This window comes from Akebia trifoliata, chromosome 16 (genome assembly GCF_017979445.1).
Source record: "Akebia trifoliata isolate Shusen 1 chromosome 16, ASM1797944v1, whole genome shotgun sequence".
In the NCBI taxonomy this organism is placed as follows: Eukaryota; Viridiplantae; Streptophyta; class Magnoliopsida; order Ranunculales; family Lardizabalaceae; genus Akebia; species Akebia trifoliata.
In genome coordinates this window covers 6,323,422-6,345,615 of record NC_141390.1, presented here as the reverse complement: position 1 = coordinate 6,345,615, position 22,194 = coordinate 6,323,422, and the positions used below count along the sequence as shown (strand labels likewise).

The 22,194-nt window shown below is 34.8% G+C and overlaps 1 protein-coding gene, 1 long non-coding RNA gene and 1 pseudogene across 14 annotated transcripts; 1 reads left to right on the top strand and 2 right to left on the bottom strand.

The window, feature by feature from the left end:
• Window positions 1–1,939: 1,939 nt before the first annotated feature.
• On the bottom strand, window positions 1,940–3,370 carry LOC147382438 (stearoyl-[acyl-carrier-protein] 9-desaturase, chloroplastic-like). Its single transcript, XM_086427164.1, has 2 exons — window positions 3,317–3,370; window positions 1,940–2,887 (listed from the first exon to the last, which is right to left on the bottom strand). Exons 1-2 carry the CDS (start codon window positions 3,368–3,370, stop codon window positions 2,333–2,335), a joined length of 609 nt encoding a protein of 202 aa, XP_086283290.1. The 3' UTR covers window positions 1,940–2,332.
• A 344-nt stretch (window positions 3,371–3,714) lies between these two features.
• Window positions 3,715–10,769, bottom strand: LOC147382437 (uncharacterized). 12 transcript variants are annotated; one of them, XR_015173320.1, is made up of 11 exons: window positions 9,800–10,765; window positions 7,563–7,653; window positions 7,449–7,477; window positions 6,482–6,570; window positions 6,325–6,390; window positions 6,153–6,223; window positions 5,429–5,762; window positions 4,615–5,072; window positions 4,354–4,518; window positions 4,190–4,266; window positions 3,715–3,980 (listed from the first exon to the last, which is right to left on the bottom strand). It is a non-coding gene; the product is annotated as an uncharacterized LOC147382437 (long non-coding RNA). The 12 variants fall into 12 exon arrangements; XR_015173321.1 differs by having other exon boundaries at window positions 6,482–6,563; XR_015173316.1 differs by having other exon boundaries at window positions 4,615–4,766; window positions 4,917–5,072; window positions 6,482–7,653; window positions 9,800–10,768.
• A 3,052-nt stretch (window positions 10,770–13,821) lies between these two features.
• Window positions 13,822–18,075, top strand: LOC147382436 (G-type lectin S-receptor-like serine/threonine-protein kinase At4g03230; annotated as a pseudogene). The gene is made up of 6 exons (XR_015173234.1): window positions 13,822–13,876; window positions 14,340–14,539; window positions 15,687–15,897; window positions 16,286–16,523; window positions 16,682–16,832; window positions 16,917–18,075. The product of XR_015173234.1 is annotated as a G-type lectin S-receptor-like serine/threonine-protein kinase At4g03230 (transcript).
• Window positions 18,076–22,194: the final 4,119 nt, after the last annotated feature.

The following is a 22,194-nucleotide window of genomic DNA, read 5'->3' as shown; positions in this document are numbered from 1 at the left end:
CATATTTTATTATAAGAAATTAGCACAAATATTTATATATCGACCAAATACATGAAAACTTTGGGGTTCCTTTACTTCATTTATAATCTTAAATAAGTTAGGCATTGGTTGAGTTAGGCCTGTCAATGGATAGCCGAAATCCGAATTTGAATTCGAATTCGAAAAATCAGATATTATCCAAAATTTCCGAATATCGGATTCAAATTCGAATATATTTTTAAGATTCAAATAGATTTCGGATACGAATTCAGATATCGCTACATCCGATTCGTTAATATCTGATCAGAATACTTTTCTTTTTCTTTATATATATCTAAACATTAATTGAGATAAGACACGTCTGCTTTATTTTTATTTATATATATATATATATATATATATATATATATATATATATATATAAAAGGACAATCCCTCACTCTCTCTCTTTATAATAAAGACAACTTATTTACACTTTCTCTCTCTTAAATAAAGACAAGACATTCACGTTTGTTTTACTTTATATATATATATATATATATATATAAACAATCTCTCTCTCTCTCTCTTTATAATAAAGACAACTCACTTACACTCTCTCTCTCACTCGTAAAGACGAGATAAGACAACTCACTTACTCTCTCTCTCTCTTAAATAAAGACAAGATATATCCTCTCTCTCTCTCTCTCTCTCATAAATACGAGCTCTTTTTTTTTCTTTTTTTTTTCTCTCTCTTTCTCTGTAAGACGAAACAAGGCAAGACGTGGTGGATAACCTTTCTCCCCCTCTCCCTCTCTCAACTCAAACTGCGCAAATACTCTGTAAATGATTTCCATGGCGCGCCTGTGCTTCAATTCAACTAGAATTAGAAACCATAAACCTAAGATTCAAGACAATTGGTAGATATTAGAGGGAAGAAGGTTTGAGAGGGAAGAAAGTTTGGGAGCTCGTCGTCTGTAATGGTATACTTTCACTTCAGTATACCAAGCACTTCCCAAACAAGGTCATTAATGGTATAACTTTAAAGGATGCATTGATACGATTAGCGATGAATTGGGTGTTCCTTTGCTAGAAAAAAATCTTATTTTTCAGGTAATTTTTTACTTTATTTAACTCTTAATTTACCTGTAAATTGACCGTAAAAAATCAAAGATTTTTTTATTATTTAAATTCGAATCGAATATTTTCGGATGCGAATTCGAATAGTGGTTAGTGATATCCGATCGAATTCGAATATTACTATTTTTTTCGGATTCAAATTTGGATATAGCACTATCCGATCGGATACCTATCCATTGACAACCCTAGGCTGAGTGAGACATATATCCTCACTGAACTTTATATATGAATATCTGTATCCAATCTGTCATCCGATTTTTTCAAGTTTAAGCACTATCCCACTAGTTATTCCAACTTTTTGAAGGTTAACTCCTCCTTGAGTGGGTACTCAAGTTGGATATATGAGAGTAAAATAATTACTAGAAATTTTATTATAATTTTTAACTGGATAAAAAAAAAATTGTACCTTACGCATAAAATTATTTTTCATTAAATGAGTCAGGTAAATGGATATTATCTAACTCATAATCAATCCTATCTTTGAAAGATTTATAGAGAAGAAATCATCTTAAATTTTTGTATTGATAAAATTACACCTTTCAGTAACATTGAGTAGGGATGGATTTTTCAATTGAGTAGCGATAATCTAACCCGAAAAAAAACGTCATTTGAAATTCACTTGATGACGTACCATATGCACAAAATCAAAAATCTTTTTCTTTGTCCCATTTAGAGTTATGCTATTCGACATATTTCTTAAATGCATTGACCTTTTTAATTCCAAATAACTATGAATTGTGATTTTTTTGACATCCCCTCTGACGTGGTATGAATTAGAACCACAAATCTTCGTCCTCGAGATAAACAATTGCACTTCCCCATAAATAAACTTATTAGAGAGTATGCCCGGGGGCAAAAAATTCTCAATAAATAAACTTATTGATATTAATAATACCATGTAGAATAATAGAATTTCTTGATAATCCTTGTATAATTATTACATGGAACTAAGTATGATATTAATAGATGTTATATCAACCAAGATGTGAAAAATATCCCAATATAAATATTTTAATTATCAATAATTCCTAATTTAGAATATTCTGAATGATATTGCTAAATAATCCTTCACCATCACAACCTTCCATTTCTGAGTAGATACATTGACAATGACACAATATATGTGATGCATCTTAGTATAAAGCATCTTATTCTCTAATAGTGAGCGTACATATGTTTAGAGATTGGCAATATCTATAGCGGGCCTTATTGTACCTTCATGTGAAAGTTATAGCTACACTTCTCGATCAAAAATCCAACTAAATGGAATAGTGGGTGCTTGCTTGGCTCTCCTCACACTACTCACCTCTAGTCTCCTGACTTTTGGAACCAAACTACAAACATAGTCTTGAGCCTTCCTACCCTCTCTAGAGAGGCCTGTTAATTTCTCCACATTCCACCTTCCCACAAAAAACTCCAATATATTGGCGTAGTCATTGGCTGTGTATACTCCCAACCTTTGAGCTACAGCAAAGAAGTTCTTGAAGAGATTATCATCCTTTCCATCGTACATCAGTTGGGCTGGCATTACTATCTTGTGCTTCATCATGTCCGCAAATGCCAACATAGTACCATCTTCATCAATCTCGAAAAGCTTTTCGACAATCTTGGTGTAGGCAGTTTCATGACGCTTTTCATCTGCCGCAATTGTCCCACATATTTGTGCCAAAATAAAGTCCCCATGCTCCTTCGCAACCTTAGCTGTGTTCCCATGGGAAACAAAAGTTGCCCTCTCTTGGAAAGATGTATAGATGAGTCCATGAAAGGCGCTATTCTCCACATGAAAGTCCTAAAATAGATACATCAAAGAGAAAATTCAAGAGAAACAATCTAGTGTCTAAAGGAAACAAGAGTCTTCATGTGTTTACATCATTGAATTTAATCAATAAAAACCTTTTTTAATCAGGATGATTAGTAATTGGTGTGTTCATGGTCCAAGGCCTCAAGAGAACTTCTAAGCTCAATTACGTTATTATTGTTGTGGGAAATTTAGCATGCTAGAAATAGTTTTTGGCTTGAGAATATTAGACGTTCAAGTATTGAGATATTCAAAGAGTTGTTAATTGGAATAAGAATTTGAATAGTTTGTTAATGAAATCAGCGTAGTTAGAAATTTTCAAACTCTTGTAAAGTCAATTCTGCTCAGACCAATCCAATTAAGGAGGGATTAATCAAATTTAATGTGGATGGTGCCTGTTTCAATCTATTTAGGGGAGACCATGAATAATGAATCAGAGTTTTTGTTGTTGGATGAGGATTTGTTGATTCTCATTTGCTCTTTTCTCAAACCTTGTTATGTTCACTATGTGAAAAAAGCCTATATTTGACGGTCTTAACCCGTCAAATTTTGAAATTTTTGACAGACCCTCCCATCAAATATGCTCGTCAAATATTCTCTTGTAGAATTTTTTTTTTTTGACGGCCCTGGTCTATCAAATATTCTCTTGTAGAATGGACTTAAAAAAAATAAAAAAATAAAAATAATAATCCATAGTATATGACCGTCGAATATGGAGGTTTAACAAACAATAAGACGGTCCTCTAATTCACCAATCACAATAAATGAAATAATATAAAATAAAAAAATCAAAAAAATAACAAACAAAACAAAAATCATAAAACAAACTCCAAATTAAACTAAATAACTCAAAATTCATATTATATATTGAAATTTCATTACTAAACAAGCTCTAATTGAAGCAATTGAGCAGTTACAAATGAAATTACGTCACATAATTGTTTAGAAATAAAACACGATTAGAAGCAAATGGTCGTGATGCCCATGATCTCTTCTGGCTCTCTCCGCCTCTTATTTTCCTCAAGATTTGGATTTCCCCCATATTGTTACTGTTTTGAAAGAAATCCTAATAACGCTCTCGTACCTACACGGAAAAGGTTTTGTATATCGAGATATCAACCCAAAGTAATAGAAGAACATAACTAGATTTTATTCACAAATGTTAAAAAATAAGAAATATGCTACCAAAATTGCTAGAACATGGTTCTATGTTGGGAGTGGGCTAAAGTGCTACAATGGATCTATATTGGGAGTGTAAGAATCATCAAAATGTAGCAATTGAACTATACTAACCTGATCATTAATTTTCGTAGGGGAGATGCACTGTGTGAAGATTCCCATTTCATGAAGGTTCTTCTTCTTCCAAGGTCCTAGATAGTGGGAAAATACAATTTTTTTTTTTACAAATGGACTGAAAAGATAAGAAGCAAATCTTGGAAAATAAGTTAAAATTCTACCGTATATATCACAATTTTTTCGCTCCGGCAAAACACAAAGTAGAAATTCAGGAAGACTAGGGAGCTTTATTCGGATCTGTTCGAACATCTTTTCAACTCTTACAACAGCACTGGATCTCCTCTACTGGGGATCTTCCTCAATCAATGAATTGGACGGTCGATATGCTGCAGAGAAACGATGCATACATAATATATAAGTCGATGAAACTAAGAATGCAACGCAACATACACAACATACACTACTAGAAAAGAGACTTATACCGATGGTTAGATCCGTCGCTAAATCCCCACAAGTCCGTCGCAGTATACTCTACCGACGGATCGGTTTTTTGTCGTCACTCGTCAGAGTTGGTTTAGTCGGTAATTGTTTTACCGACGACGTAATAAAATTACCGTCGCAATATCCTTATTTTCTGGAAAATAATTGGTGCGGAAAATTTTTTTTATTACATATTTACCGACAGTAATTGCCGTCGCTATATGTTATACCGACAGACTTTGTAAGTCCGTCGGTATATGCTACTTTGTTAAAAAAAAAAATTTGAAATGCCAGCCCACCACACCTCCACTTCACACTATGCTTCCTTGATCGGAGGCGTCTTCGTAGTAATATGGGGACAATATCCTGTCATCCCCAAATTCGAGTTCAATGGGACGCCTTCCAGTTATCAACTGTAGAATCACCACTCCAAAGTTGTATAAGTTGCTCTACGCGTACTCTGCAGCAAGTTTAAGGCCAAACACAATAGATTTATTTAAAATTGGAACAAAAAGAAAACAATTGAACAGGAAATATTGAATTAATTGTGTAAGTTCGTTAGAAACAGAACAAGGCTGATAGAAATAACTATGTAAGCTCGTCAAATCGATCATACAAGCTAAGTAGAAAATATATGTAATCAGACATTGTAGATCAACAACAATGGAAGATATTATAAGCCAATACACCATGAAAAGATTATATGGCAAATAAATTGGTGAAAATTCAAATACCCAATATGAAAAATAGAACATAATTCAATTAAAGATGACAATGTGAAATAGATTAAACAGGTATGATGTAATCTTGACTAACCTGGTGCAATATAACCACATGAACCTGTGATCGCAGACATGGATTTAGGCCCAATGCTGATCACATCAACCACTTTGGAAACCCCCAAAATCTGCCACTTGTGCACTGAACTCTCTGTCCAACAAAACATTATTTGATTTCACGTTTTGATGAACAATTGGAGGCACGCAATCATGATGCAAGTTGGATAACCCGTCCTTTACTACTATGAAGCAAATCACCCAAGCTTCTATTCGGCTACTAATTCCAAGAGAGAGAGTGTTCAATGACATTCTCATGTACCTTGTAACCCTACGATACATGGATGCACCCCTAGAAAAAACCACTGCTTTTTCTGAAAATTACAAGAAGACAAACATGTAAGTTAGCAAAACATCAATATAATCAACCACTAAGTTAATTTCAACTATAATTAATGTTGCTGCCATTGTACCCACCAGAGTATACTCTGGTGGAAAATGTTGATCAAGTAAAGGATGGTGGCCACAATTTTACTCATTAAGAACATATTGTTTCTGGTCAGATCAGACACTCACTAACACTAGACAATGTCTAAGCACCTTCTATTTGGATATGTATCCTTAATATGTGACCCTGAAATGAGATGCGACCATGCACTTAAACTCATGAAGTTGTGTGTATAACTAAAATGGAATATCAAGTTTGATACTAGTCTGTAACTTGAGGTGTTGAACAAGCACGACTTTGTTCAACTCGGACTTACCCAATGAATCTTGAAGTAAATGTGTCAACTTGGAGTTCCTAGAAAATCCCCAAGATCGAGGCACATGGTACCTAATAAGGTGAACATTAATTTGAAAAAGGTCATAGTAAGAAATCATCTGTTTGTGTTGAGGCACATTCTATGACTAAAGTTTTCTTATAAGAGTCATTACCATCATTGAGTTGATGGACATGAGCTCATCAGGAAATTCACCTCTGTAATGAGCAACATTGGAGTTCTGTAAAACAAGCAAGCACGAAACAGATCACTACGTAAACACCTCACATCTTAACTTCTTAAGGACCAAAAAACCAAATGTAGCTACTTACAAAAAGAACACATAGAAGCCACAAGCACTAGTTATTGCTGCCATGGTGAGAATAAAAGCTGAGGCAATCGGATGGAGAAGCGCTGCAAACTTAAGACAAATCCCAAAATTAAGTACAGTTGATAAAACCCATACTGCAATCTTCAACACAAACTTCCTACATGTCTCTTCAAACTGAGGCATTTGTTCTAAAGCTCTCAAACTTCCTAACAAAGAAAGGAACCCAAAGTAGAGAAAAAGAAGAAAAACAACCATAGAGTTGTCATTCTGTGAATGAGCTCTAATTATTGCTATAACAGTGTTGAAAGTTAAGTAAAATATTGAAACAATTGATAATAAAGATTTTTTTCATAGATATAGATGTTAGGAGAATGAGACATTTTGATTATCAATCCATTAGCTTGGTCTTCATGTAACTATACATAGAAAGAAATGAATATAAATGGGGTGGGGCATTGTAGAAAATTTACAACTCCAAAAAATGAGCATGTAAGACAGAAACAATACTTCAATCAAATGATTAGCAATTCTATAATTGTTAATTAAATAGCCATCCTCAGGCTTCCAAAGAAGTTCTAAACTTCACTTGGAGAAGCCTTGTCAATAAATGCTGCAGGTGATGGAGTCAGTACATACAATATATGCAATATTAAACTCAAAGAAATCTTTAGTATTATCCTCAGTACGATAAATCCATAAAGGGGGTGTTTGAGTTCAAGAGACAAAGGGATAACATTGATAATTGTGGAATGCAAATATCTTTGACCTTGATCTAAGCCATATAACAATTTCTAAGTGAGAAATTTTATCAAACAGTATTTATTAACGCAAATGTTGTTAACACAACATTCAACTAGTTAACGCAAATGTTATTAACACAACATTCAACTAGTTAACTCATTAAACTATTTATTGTGTCAAGGAAAATCTAAAAAATAGCAGTGTAAATTTGCAATAATATTGCATACCAGATATTACGATCAGAAGTGATGGAAAGCTTCAAAACCAAGCACCAAAGTTAGAACATCAAGGATTAGGAACATAGAGAATTCCATTATGAGATCACATTACATTATACTCACCATAATCATTGTGTTAGAACATTTTCAAGCAAGAATTGCTAGCCACATACCACATCCAAACTATTTTGTCCAGTCAAGATGAGAGCAAATACTGAAAATGAAAGTGAGTCCAATCAATCTTAATGAACCATTGGAATGGACATAAATACACCATGTACGTGGCAGTGTTCACCATGTACACCATATAAGACACAATGAGTTTGGATTTGTCAATGCAACAATGACACAACACTGTTAGGGGTTTTGGTCATGTTGACACACACTGACAAGGATACACATGGAGACATTTATGTTGACATTTTTTAAGGTGAGCAAGAATTTTGCTAAAATAAATTACTAATTACATTAATAGTTGTGGCCTAAAGGTTGGGGCATTTAGCAAGATTACCTTATATGTTAAGTTGTATTAAGTAATTTTTCCTTTATGATAATTCATAGATTAGAAACATAGATAGAGAAATCCAATAAGCCCTATAATTGGATGAGAGAAAAAGAAAGTCATTAGAGTAGTGCATAGAGAAATAAGACTCTTCATAACCCATGCAAATAGACTAGTTGCTGGTTTTTAGGGGTTTGAAGAGATAGAAGGCTAGGAAGTCAACTAGGGTGTGGGGGTTTTCAACTTAGTCCCACAAAGCAGTAGCAAGAGTGAGGTAATCGGTGTTTACTAGAAGACATAAGGTATGGGTTGTTTGTTTTGTTTTTTTCTTTTTGTTTGTTTTAGAGGGTACCTAATGTAACAAAGCAAAAGTGCTACATTTTTAAAAGGAAAGTGAATTCCTTATGGTGTAAAATACTGTATCAATTTGGGTGCACAAAATTAAGACCCTAACAATGATTCGATGAACCATCCACGTTGATTTTGGACCATCTAAAATCACTTTTTTCCTGAATGCTACTGATTAAAGAATGAATGTCATCACAAAACGGTTAGAATTTTTCCAATGAGTGAATTTCAGATTACAAGCCTACTTGTATAATGTTTTCCTATACACTACATTGTTGGTCCCAAGTCCTTATAGAGGACTCAAAATAATTTTTGCTATAATATATATAATATGTAGTTGTTAGGACCCCAAATTCCAAACTTCACAAATCAAATATTGTAATTACTTCCCAGATGAGAATCAAACAATATAGAAAGAAACCATGTAATTTATTCATCAATGCACGTGGAAAAGACACAATTACTTCCTTTAACACCTAAACATATAAGAATTGAAGATTAAAAAACAGAGAATCTTGTAATTGCTGAATGTGATTAGTCCATGAGAACCTAAGTCAAAAATATAAATTAAGCGGATTGACTTGTATGAGATCCATAGATTAATGTGAAAAGTCCATAAATTAATGTAACTAAGCATCTTGAAGTAAAAATCAGGATCTCTAAAATAAAAATCTGAACCAATTAAAATAATTTTATAACAAAAGTAATAAGATCCCAATTAGAAATTATACCTAAAATAAGATGATTACATAGTGTTTAGTAAGGTGTCTCCCAAAGATCAAGTGGCAAGTACTTCTTCTTCCCGTAAACTTTTCTTAAAATCGTTTTTCTTTTTCACTTTTGCAAAATTATCATTAAAATTTGAACGATAGTAGTCTATGAAGAGAATCAACAACACCAATAAAAAGCATAAGCATTACATGGACGTTCATCATTTAAGAGTCTAAATTGGAGCCTGGATTTGTTTTAGAAGGTCTTTAGTAAGTATTCTAGTGTTAGTAGAGGAAGTTCAGACAAAATTGAATTTGTTTTTAGAAAGATTTACTATTTTAGATTAGTAGAAGTTGCACCAAATTACAAGTTTGAAAGTCTATTTAAATGATGGTGAGTGACAATGTTTAAAATATCGTATTGATTGAATTTTTCGGTTAATGAAAGTTTCAATATGGTGTCAATTGATACATACCTAAAACATTCAATGTTTCATATCAGCTCGGCTGATACCGATACGTATCGATAGATACATTCTGATATTTCAAACCATAGTGAGAGATACATTTTGCAACATCTAGACTATCAATAGAATGTTAGCTTTCTTAGAATAATTCTCTGTTTTCCTTGTGGATTCAAAGTTCTTTATCAAAGGTGAATAAAGTGATCTTCTTCTTCTTTTCACCACGATTCAATTGTGTCTAAAATTCAATGTTAAATTTTTTAATCTACTAAGAAAATTCATATAACTATAAGTTAAAAAAAATGTTCAATGTGAGTTTTGAATAGATAGATATACCTTTCACTTGTTCGTCTCGACAAAGCTTAGCAGCCAATGTAGTCTTCCCTGATCCACTAATTGCGCACAATCCGATCTATCGAGATGAGATCTATCGAGGGAGACATACTAGTCAGGCAGCCAACAAGGAAGGAAACTCAGACTCGAATGCCACAATTTCAAACTTTCAAAACGTGTTTTTTCCTCTATCTATAATCCAATTCTCCCCCAAAGTCCCAACCTCACAATTCTTCCAAATTCTCTCTCAAAAACCAGTTTCCCTCATCTATACTTCCATCTCTGATCAATCCAGGAACCAAAGATGAACGATCTCATGTCACGTTCTTTCTCTCGATCCAGAGACGAAGATGGAGATATAGAGATGGGCGCGATGGGAGCCAATTTGGATAAGTTCTTCGCAGATGTCGAAGGAATCAAAGATGAGCTCAAAGAAGTAGAAAAACTTCATCAAAAGCTTCAATCCTCTCATGAAGAAAGCAAAACGATGCACAATGCTAAATCCATTAAAGATCTTCGATCTCGAATGGACTCCCATGTCGCACTTTCACTCAAAAAAGCGAAACTCATCAAAGTTCGTCTCGAATCCCTAGATCGAGCCAACGCTGCGAATCGCAATCTCCCGGGATGCGGTCTAGGTAGCTCTTCAGATCGAACTAGAACATCAATCCTCAACAGTTTAAGAAAAAAACTTAAAGAATCGATGGAGAAAGAGACTGTGAGAGAGATATAGAGAGGTCAATCGATCGATGGAGTGGTCGATCGATCGAGAGAGCGAATGAAAAAACGAGGTCGATCGTTCGAGAGAGACACTGTGAGAAAGCGAGAGGCAATCGATCGATCGATGACTGTGAGAGAGAGAGACTGTGAGAGAGAGAGACCGTGAGAGGCGATCGATCGATGACTGTGAGAGAGAGACACCGTGAGAGGCCATGAGAGAGTGAGAGAGGCAGAGAAACAGTGAGAGAGTATGATTATAATTTGGGTTTTAAAATGTGGTCCACGGGCCGCGGATTTTGGGTTTTAAAATTCGACAGGCCATTTTTTATGCAAATTTGGGATTTTCACGTAGTGTGGAACCGTAGATTCTTTTCATCAGGATCCACAACTGCATATCTCCATAAAATGTGCAATTGTGTATCCCGAAGGAAAAAAAATCTATGATTCTATACATAGTCATGTGGGGACAATTTGTTAGAGGGGAGAGTCATTTTATCTCTATTCTTCTAGAGTCGTGATTTTCTAACTTCCCCTCTAACAAACTCCCCCGACTGTGCATATATAGAGCCATGGATTATTTTCATCTGGACACACATCTCCGTAAAATGTGCAGTTGTTTATCTCAAAGAAAAATCTATCATTCTATACACAACCACGTAGGGAGAGTTTGTTAGAGAGGGGAGTCAATTTATCATTAATAGGATAAAATATGTTATTCAAAATTAACTATTTTATGAAAAAAATGTTAAAAATCGATTGATTTGACCGAGTTTTATTTACTCATCCAAGAAAAGATGGCTTGATCGAGCAAACTCAATTTATGTTTCTACCAAATCAAAATTGAACTCAAAATTTCTAAAAATTTTTGAAGGAAAAAATAAATCTTGACCATGAAATCATAGTCTAATAATTATTATTTTATTAATTTAAATATACTTATATAGGAATATAAGAGAGCTGCTATTGACACCCCAATTAAAAACAAAGAATATAAGTGTATGATTGAGAATAGTAAAAGTTGGGGTGCCAATAGGAGTTCTCACATTTTTTCCAAGATTTCGATTTTTAGGTCTAGGATTTTATATTAGCCAAATCATAATTGTAACAACCAATGTAACTGTTTTAACTAAGTGTTATAAATTTTGTAATATTAATGTTGAAATTTTAATTTGAGTCAAGCTCTTTGTAATGTTTGAAGAGTGTGTGTTAATCTTTCATTTGGGTGTGATAAATAATTTAAGAAATGAGTGTGTAATAACTACAAGATAGGTGCCAAATTTCTTGTATAAATGATCATTTCAGTAACTTCGGAATTGAGAGAGGTAGTTTCATGTTTTTAAGGTTGATATATATCTAAGAGAGGTGAGAGGGTATTTTTGTTAATTTCCAAAGTAAATTAAATCTCCCAATTACTCCATGTCATCTTTTTGAAAACATAGGGGTATCTCTATTATTGGTATGTCAAAATTACCCTTTCTTTATTTGGCTTTTTTTTTTTTCCTTCTTATAGTTACTTTATGGTCTTATCTCAATTGATTGAGTCGTGGAAAAACAAATGGGTGTGTTGTTCTTGTGTGGCTTATGCTTCCATGACCAAGGGATAGAATGCTACTTTTGGTCTAAGGGATCCAAGTTTTTCTTTTCTATAGGTAACAACTAGTCTACCGATGAAATTTATGTTCTTCCCTCCTAGGGACAACGTAAGTCACATGGTGATGGGCACATCACCTAGATTAGGTAAAAGCACTGTCACTTCACCGAATAGGGTAATTTTTTATTCTTGAACCTTAACAGTTTATCTTCCTCCACCTTCAAATCTCAAGAACAAGATAGGGATATTAGGGAGGTTGAAGATGAAGGGCGTTTTTTTGGGAAAATTTCCAGAACTTTTGAAAAAAAATGATGGACCAACCAATTAATTCATCGAAATAGGTAAAAAAAATTTGAAGTCATGCTACACTGCCTTGATTGGACACTGCGCTACAAGCACAGATAACCATAGATTTCTTTCCTTGACATACAAATTAAAAAATTCTCTATGCACTACCATATCAGCACAGTGTTGAACACAATGTCCAACTAAGGGAGTCCAGCATTTTCCAAAATTTTGGAGTCTTGATTTTCTAACACCCCCCAAGCTCTCCTGACATGGCTGTGCATAGAACCATAGATTTTTTTTTCCTTGGGATACTCAACTGCACATCCCCATAAAATGTGCAGTTGTGTATACCAATGAAAAATCTATGATTCTCTACATAGTCACGTCATGAGAGTTTGGGGGGAGCTTGTCAGAGGGGAGGGGAGAGTCATTTTATCATTATTCAAAATTTTATCCTTCAAACTCAACATTTTATCTTCTTCAAACCTTGCATTATCAAGAACATGATAGGAGTTTAGGGAGATTGAAGATGATGGGTTATTTGAGAAAAAACCCAACTACTTCATTTGTATAATCACCAAAAAATTTCGATACTTTCTTGGATTTATCTGAATTAACTTAGCTGGCCACTACTGAAAATTTTAACTATAGGTCACAATAAACTTTGATATGATGCAATCATCTGTGTGGTGCAGGTGGCAAGGTGTGTCGCTCCCTATTTATTTTGCTTTCTTGGAGTAGTGAAATTATCTTTTCTTTGAAGCAGAGTGTAATGTACTAATAGTAGCAAATTTTAATTCTTATGAAATATTTATTTATTTATTATGAGTTGTATACTTAATAAATAAATGAACTGATGGTAAGTAAGACATATAATAGTGAACCTAAGATGATATAGATGAAATGATTTAGAGAGAAAGAGAGAGAGAGAGAGAGAGAGAGAGAGTTAAACAAGCAAATGATTTTGTTCTTTAATGCAGGAAAAAATTGGTGGATATGGCTCATCATTGCAGGGGGAATTTTTTTACTAATGTCCCTTTTGGCCTCTCTAAGCTACTTGAGGTGGCAAAAGATCAAAGGTAAATTCTCGTAATAAATTGATGGGTAAATGACTATAGATAGGGGTGCCAATGAATAGTCGAAATCCGAATTCGAATTCGAAAAATCGGATATTATCCGAAATTTTCGGATATCGGATTCGGATGTCATTTAAACATTCGAATGAGTTTCGGATACGAATTCGGATATTGCGATATCCGAATTCGATAATATCCGCTCCGATAACAATACACATATTATGTATTTATGTTTTACAACGAAACTTTATATATGTAAATACACAGTGTTAAGTATTGCTGTCATACAACAAAACTTAATTTTAACACTTTATCTTCTCAAACCCGCCAACACCAAAACACAGACGGTAATGGAGGTTTCCGTTTCGATCGAAAACGAGGGCATTACTCCGGCCGGAAATGAGGGCATTACTCCGGCCGAAAACTCTCTCTCTCTCTCTCTCCCTCCGATCTGAACCAATCGGAGTAATTTTTTTGAAGGAAATACGTGGGTTTCAACTTTCAACTGTGCGAACTCCGACACATCTACTCCGGCCGGCGAGGAACCAGGTACATATTCTCTCTCTCTCTCTCTACGACCTGAACCCGCCGGAGTAATTTTTCAGATGTAATCTATGATTTTCGACTGAGTGAACTCCGATCGGATCGGATATTATCGGATATCCGATATATTTTTCGGATTCGAATTCGAATGTTTATTAAGGATATCCGATCGGATTCGAATTCGAATTCGGATAGTAGTATATTTTTTCGAATTCGAATTCGGATATAGCAGTATCCGATCGGATACCTATCCGTTGACAGCCCTATCTATAGAGCTACATTTGTACTATAAATCATTTTTCCCCTTATTATTGTACCCAAACAGGACAGACAAACGATGAGAGGGTATTACTTGAATTAGGATCTCTTCCTTCCAATAAATTTGGTGATGCAAATCTGCTTGCAAGTCACGGAAAGAATGGCCGTGAGTTTATACTATTCAAATTTGATAGCATAGGAGCTGCCACGGATAACTTCTCATCTAAAAATAAGCTCGGAGAAGGTGGATTTGGACCTGTTTACAAGGTAACTTTTTTTTTTTTTAAACATGTAAGTTGGTTACTGCACCAAACTATCTGCTAGTAAGGGCAGTACCCACTGTGCCTGACCTTGCTCACCCCCCTTTTGGAATTAGTTTATTCCAACTCCAACAAGAAAACTTTTTTCAATATAGTATTGAACAGGGCCTCCTACTTGGCTATATAATGAGTGCTGATAATCTGACTTAGGCACGTGGCAATTCAATCGACTTATCTGACGTGATAGGCTCAGGAGCTGTAGATGTGCTCTCCTTGGGATACAGAACTAGGGTTCCCCATAAAAAGGTGCAGTTTTGTATCCTGAGGAGAGCAGATCTATGGTTTCCGAGCCTATCACATCAGGTAAGTCGATTGAGTATATCGCGTGCCTAAGTCAGATTATCACGACTCATATATAATATACACATATCAAGCTCATTTTACTAGGTAAGCTTGAAGAATGTTAAAATGGTACATTTTTCTTCTTGGGCAAATTGTCTAACACTAGAGGAAAATGGAGAGTGGAAAAGATGCAGTCAAATGTATTTGCACTGTTCAAAAATTTTATAAAAAAAAAACCTATAATTGAGGAAGTCTCTTCTTAGTAGAAATACTGTCCAAAATCACCGTGATCCATGATTTCTGTTCATGGATTCAAGATTCTAGAAAAAAATTGCTGAAGTCCAATTCTAGAAATACCTCTAGAAAATGCTCAAACTCAATGGCTAAAGAATCTCTAATCATGATTATTTTTGGTATCCTGAACCATTAAAATGGTGGGTTTAACTTTCATGTGCTCAATAATCCTAACCAAGTGTTCCCCATGTAGTACTTTGTAATGTTGATATTAAAATACTGATATCGACTCATAATCGAATTCAGAGTTTCAGACTTGGACACTACTCCTGCATCATGGAGGTTACCCTCAATAAACCCACTTTTAAGTCACTACCCTTATCAATGTTTTCCTCGAATTAAAAATGAAATGGGAAACCATTATTGCTTAAACTGTAATCTACAAATAATAACTATACTTTCTTGAATTAAACACAATTAACATGATCGTGATTCATATTTCAAGGATCATTCTTTCTTAGGCCTAACAAGTAAGTTCTTCCTTGAAATGAGAAATTACATAAATATTATTATTTCAGGGAACATTACTCAATGGACAGGAAATAGCAGTGAAGAGACTCTCCAAAAGTTCCGGACAAGGGTTAAAGGAGTTCAAAAATGAGATTGTACTAATAGCCAAACTCCAACATAGGAATCTTGTAAGGCTTTTGGGTTGCTGCATTAAAGGAGAAGAAAAGATGCTAATCTATGAATAGATGCCCAACAAAAGCTTGGACTTCTTCCTCTTTGGTTTGTGATACTTTCAAATATTATTTATTTGATTTCCATTACTTTCTAATTTATCTATATGACAAGCTCATTCTTTTATATTACCCATTGCATTAATGCATGTCTCAATTGAATGTGTGATCATGATAGACTTAAATGGAAATATAGGCTGGTGGACCCTAGCAACTAGAATAATTTGTAGATGACGATGACATTAAATGCATTACGTGAAAACAAAGTAATTTGATTGGTTGAGATGTCTTGAAGGATTGCAATTCTTTATGTATTTGACAATATAAAACAATCGTGGCAATGGCACAGCCATTTATTTGGTTTTCTTTATCTCGCACATCCAAAATTCATACACCAAAGACCACTTATTATCTATACAAAATTTTCTTTGTGGCAGAACACATGGGAAGAGAGCTGCTAGATTGGAAGAAACGTATCAATGTCATCGAAGGGATTGCACAAGGGCTTCTTTATCTACATACATATTCTAGATTAAGGGTGATTCATAGAGATTTAAAAGCTAGCAACATTTTACTGGACGATGAGATGAATCCAAAGATATCAGATTTCAGCATGGCAAGAATTTTCGGGTTGAAAGAGTCTGAAGCAAATACAAATAGGATTGTTGGGACATAGTAAGCCAATCACAAATATACATCTGATGCTTTTCTATGCATACATATCCCCACCAACACATTTTTGTATCTGGACAACTTTTTCACACAGCTTGCACCAACATATATATGCATATTGCTTTCCATTACTAATGACTTTATTTAATGGCTGAATCCAGTGGTTATATGTCTCCTGAGTATGCAATGGAGGGCATTTTCTCTGAGAAATCCGATGTCTTTAGCTTTGGAGTGTTATTGCTAGAGATCGTTAGTGGAAAGAAGAATACTGGCTTTAGTTATTTCGATTGCCATCTCAATCTCATTGGATATGTAAGTTGCTAACATGAAATGCATTTAGTTGTTGACAACTTTGAATTCCTATAAAGTAAATATGAACTTACTTGATTGCTTTAGGCATGGGAGCTGTGCGAAAGAGGTGCATCTGTTGATCTAATAGATCCAATGTTGGATACTTCATGTCCCAAAGATAAAATGTTGAGATGCATTCACGTCGGTCTCTTGTGCGTACAAGAAAGTGCAACAGATAGACCCACCATGATAGATGTTGTTTCTATGTTTACTAATGAAGCTATGCTTTTGCCTAATCCGAAACAACCAGCATTTTCTACTGGGAGAAGTGTGGATAGAGATTTACCCAAAGACAAGCCAGAAAATTGTTCCTTAAATGATCTTACCATGTCTATGATAGAGGCGCGGTAACAGTGATTTGTTAGCATCATAAGACTAATTGTGGTTATGGAAACAGAGTGGGAGCATATCGTAGTTACTTGAAATGTTAGTATATGGTTATCACCTGAGCAACTGATTATTTCCTTTAATGATGTTAGACAGTGTGGAAAGGAAGCAATGTTTGATCAATGCTTTCTCATTTTCTCCATCGTTCTAGCTTCAACATTTTATCTGTTATGAGAAACAATTTCACTCTAAGTGAGACCACCAACTGCCGCAACTGTTTGGTTGTGATGCTGTTCTTGTTAAAGCCCATGGATCGAACTCATCTTTGGAAACCAGTTTGCAAGGAAAGGGTTGCCCCCACTTTATGCATTGCACATCCCAAGAGTACCCAGGCGATGTGGGAGTATGCTAACACTCCCCCTCAACGCTAGGGCTGGAGACACTTGGCTCTCCCCCTCCACGCAAGGCTGCAGATGCTAACCTGACCAATCCTTGAGGTATATCCGCTCTGATACCATGTTAAAGCCCATGGACCTAACTCATCCTTGAAAATCGGCTTGCAAGGAGAGGGTTGCCCCCACTTTATACATTGCACATCCGAAGAGTACCTAGGCGATGTGGGGCTACGCTAACAGCTCCTAGCATTTGAATTGTGCATGGAACCAAAAGAGGATGATCACTAAGTTTGCATCCACACAAGGGAATATATTATTTGTACATTGAAAGTGTCAAGTGGCTTCCATGAAGCATTAGTTGATGAATTCATTGCTTTTTTTTTTCCTTTGAAAGTGGTAAAATCAAATCCTGATCTTTATGTGGGAGTAAGGAATTCATTGTTTTGTATGATGACAAAATCACTAGCTACTTTTTATGTTTAAAAGCAGCGAATTCAACATCAATGATTCTTCCACGTCAAGAGATGCCCAAAATGCATATACTATAGTTGCCAAAGAAATACCCAGATCTAAATCTATCCTCTTATCAAAATTTGGGTTTGATTTCATTGATTTAAAAAAAATACTAAACTAAAATTAACAAATAAAAACTGATTTCGCTACTAAAAAAAAAGAGAATCCCTTGATTTATATTGGAGAAAGAAGCAAATCTCTTGCTTTTCATAAACTAAAGAATTTGTAGAAACCCCATTTTTTCACTCGTCAAATTTACCAACTTGTCACCCTGGTTGTTATGGATCCCTAATAGCAGGTACTTTTCCTTGGATGCCATTGCTGATGTGTTCAACATAGGTGAGGGTCGTTACATTGATTGGTGCGACGTCAATTGGTATGAAGTCCATTCAAGGTGAGACTCCAATTCATCTGATTTCAAAGGATAGCATCGCTCACCCCAGCTTTCTGTTTTGGTTCTATATCCTTTAGTAAGTTGTCATTGCTTTTTGTTGATCATGGGCAATTTTAGTTTTAAATTTCACACCTTTGTATCTTGATTTAGCCTATTCTCTGTTTTCTATCTTAGACAACCCTATAATTCAGCTCTCTTAAACCCTTGACCAAATCCTGTAAAACCTAAGCCTTTGTTCCATCACTTCACATTTCCCCACCTTGTTGTCCTACATCAGTATATAAACATTCCACGTATCTCGTTTAGGCTTGAAAAACAAAATGTCAAGGTGATTTTATGATCACCTGGAAAAGATCGGTTGTTCTGGACATTTAAACATAGAATAAACTTCCTTTTCTGGAAATCCTTTGGGGATAATCTTCCAAAGGCCATGCTTTATTTGGTTAGTCTAATCTGACATGTTCATTTCTTTATTGATAATAACTGATGCATTTGACGCCAAATGCACCCATCAAGGAAGTTCTTTTAGATAAACGTGGGCAAGGGATCTGTGATTTGTTCATTTTGAGACCACAATATTAAAAAAAAAGATATTCTATTGCCACAGCAACTTTTGTTGACACCACCCTGAGATGTGTGCTAATTCTTGGTGATTTGCATACAAATTGGGGTGGTTTTAGCAAAAGTTTTTGTAGCAATAGCAATACTAGGCCGTGTTGCTTATACTAGGTCTCCTCTTCACCTCGACAACTTCATAATCTGTTTGTCTTTTTTCCCTCTGCAAATCTTTGCGAACCATGAGGAACATTTATAGTGCTTCGCATACTGCCGATCCTAGCCCACTTCTTCACCTCCTCTGCCACATTATTGATCCTCTCTGTCTCTTCTTGCAAGCAAAGATAGTAGGAATGGGTGATTATAACTGTGCAAATCATGTGGGATGGTTGTTGGAGATGGATCAAGTGCCATTCCTGCTATTGTTTTTCATTCTATCAACACTCGCTATATTTTTAGTTTTTTACCACAACCATATGGTAAAAATAAATAATCATGAAATTGGGTATATCATCTATTAAGGATAAGAATTCTACCACAACCATGGATAAGGATTCAAATCACCAAATCATCTATATATCCTAACCACAACAAATAAGGTGGTTAAGATACTTTTGTAAACATCTTCATCTATTTAAAGAAGAGTTGAAGACTATTCGTCACAAAAATCAACGTGGGAGGGTTAACTCAATTATTTGCTTTTGTCTCACTCTTATATGATCATTAATATTCCACAAAATATACCAAAGGACCTCACAAGATACCCAACCAGAAACCACATAAAACCATTTACCAAGAGGACTATAAAATACAATTTGAAGCCTGTCATAGAGATTATAAAACTTTAAATTATTGTAAAATCTATTAATTCAGTTCCAAAAAAAAAAAAAAATCTTCAATAACTAAATCATTTTTTAATGGATATAAAATTAGGATTGACTCGAGCCATTTGTAACCTGAATCAACCAATCCAAACAGGTATAAGAACCTACCAAGTCCCATTCTTAGAAAACCAAAATCTTATCTCAAATACTGTGATCTACAACATGAATTATACCATGAAAACAAAGCCTGTATGCATACAATACTCAAATTCTACTACAATATTCTCAACATTTATAAAATTTCATTTTGGAGCTCACAGAACCAACTAAAGAGACTGGTCAAGATGAAAATGAAAAAAAAAAAAAAAAAAGGGCGGATCAGCCTATCAAACCTAAATTTTCAATCTAAATCTAAATATATCGAATAAAAAACCATAATACAATCTATATAAAGAAAAGAAGGATTAGAGAAAGTACCTAGCCCGAAGTCACAATGATTCCTGGCTTGTCATGTGAGGTGATGCAGCAGATAATCGTACCTTTTTGACCAATGTTATCGAGAGATGAGAGATCATTTCGAACTATTAGAAACAGGTGGCGAGATCGGTAGATCACTTCAAGAAATAAGAGATGAGATACAAAGAAAACGAGGATTAGATCTTGATCGAGATCGATTGATCAAATAATATGGCAAATGAGATTTATCTAGGGAGACAGATCGAAAAAGGGATCGATCAGATAGAATGGGATATAAGATCAATCGAGGGAGACAGAGAGAGAGAGAGAACGTGAAAACGTGGTTGACAGGCAGTGGAATTTTGGATTTTAAAATTCGTCGGGCTAGGCCCAATAAATTTTTTGTTCAAAATTTGAGATTTTCACGTAATGGGTGTCAAAAAATCATTATTCTTTTCCACTTGTATTTCTAGAAATTGGATTCATGCATTTTTTCCAGATACTCAAATCAATGACTAGAAATCATGGATCATGATGATTGTGGTGTGTATATGGTACTAAAAGTTTTTTTAATTTCTGCAGATTTCTATGACCGAGTGGGGTTACTTTGAGCCATGACACAAGTGGAACCCACACTTTGATTGAGGCTGGTCCACTTGGGTACCTATGCTCCTCATTAAAGAGAATATTTTCATTTTTTAAGATGTCTAAAATCCTTCATGGGTGAATGAAAAATTGGCTCTAAACAACCCTCTTACTAGTTATGGTTTGTTTTGTGTGGCTTGTGGAACTCTTGAGTTTTATTAGTGAAAGTTTTTAGTCCTACATCAGATAAGTAGAAGGAAAATGTCTAGTTCTTATATAAAACTTTTCATATTACTATAGGTAAGCCCATGCATATGTAAGGGGCCTATGGGATTAAGAAGGATTTAAAACCCATTGCCCGAAAATCCTAAGTGCGGGTGCATGCACATGCAAGGGGTGCAAATCTCGACCATTTTACTTCATGTGGGTGTGTGCGAATGGCCCCTTTTGCTAGATCTAGTTTTGGGCTTGGGCTTGGGCTAAATCATACCCTTGGTGTTCCATTGAAGGGGTGCACCGCTTTGATTTGATTTGATGTCTATCCGTCCAAAAAGGATATCTCTTAAGAGACACACCTTGTTCTATTATAAGAGACTCGATATTTCTTCCTTTTCTATTTATGTCTTTCATTATTGATTTTTTATTACTTTGCATTGTTTCCGTATGCATTCTTTGATAGTACAAGCATAAGCGTTTGGTTAGCTAGGCGTATAAATTATAGTGTTACCTCTATACGTGTGATCATTGTATCCTGAGAGATAGTTGTTCATAGTACCATGTGCACCAAATAGCATGAACAAATTTTTCATAAGGACATTGTGTTGGACACAAGCCTTGATCAATTTTTCCTTTACTTTTTCTCTTTCGGGTTTGGGTTTTTTCTTTATTTCTTACTTGTTAATTTTTATTTATTTTTGTTCTTTTAGTGAAACTAGATTCATAGGTTCTATCATAAAGTACTTAAATTTCTTCTGTAGACTAGTTGTCCCTAAAATCCCAATCTTGATAGTTAGATTTAAATGTTGAAAAAGATTAATTATTGAGGTTGAAATGCTGGCACGTTTTCAAAACTAATAAGTTTTAATTGAATGTTTTATTTTAAACATGCAATTTCTCAATTAACAACATTAATATCTTTTGAAAATTATTTTGGTCTGACACATAATGTTTTTTTTATAATTGGGTAGTTTTATTGTGCAACTTATTAACCAAGGGTAGAAATAGAGAACAAACATGCAATCTAATGGTCTCCAATTTTAAAAATGGGTTGTGAT

Excerpts from the sequence above, each read along its gene's own strand:
- LOC147382438 (XM_086427164.1), bottom strand. The coding sequence starts at position 3,370 with ATGAGAATCAACAAATCCTCATCCAACAACAAAAACTCTGATTCATTA. Across the intron at positions 2,888-3,316 it reads ACTCTGATTCATTATTCATG|GACTTTCATGTGGAGAATAG; the intron begins GTCTCCCCTAAA and ends TATCTATTTTAG.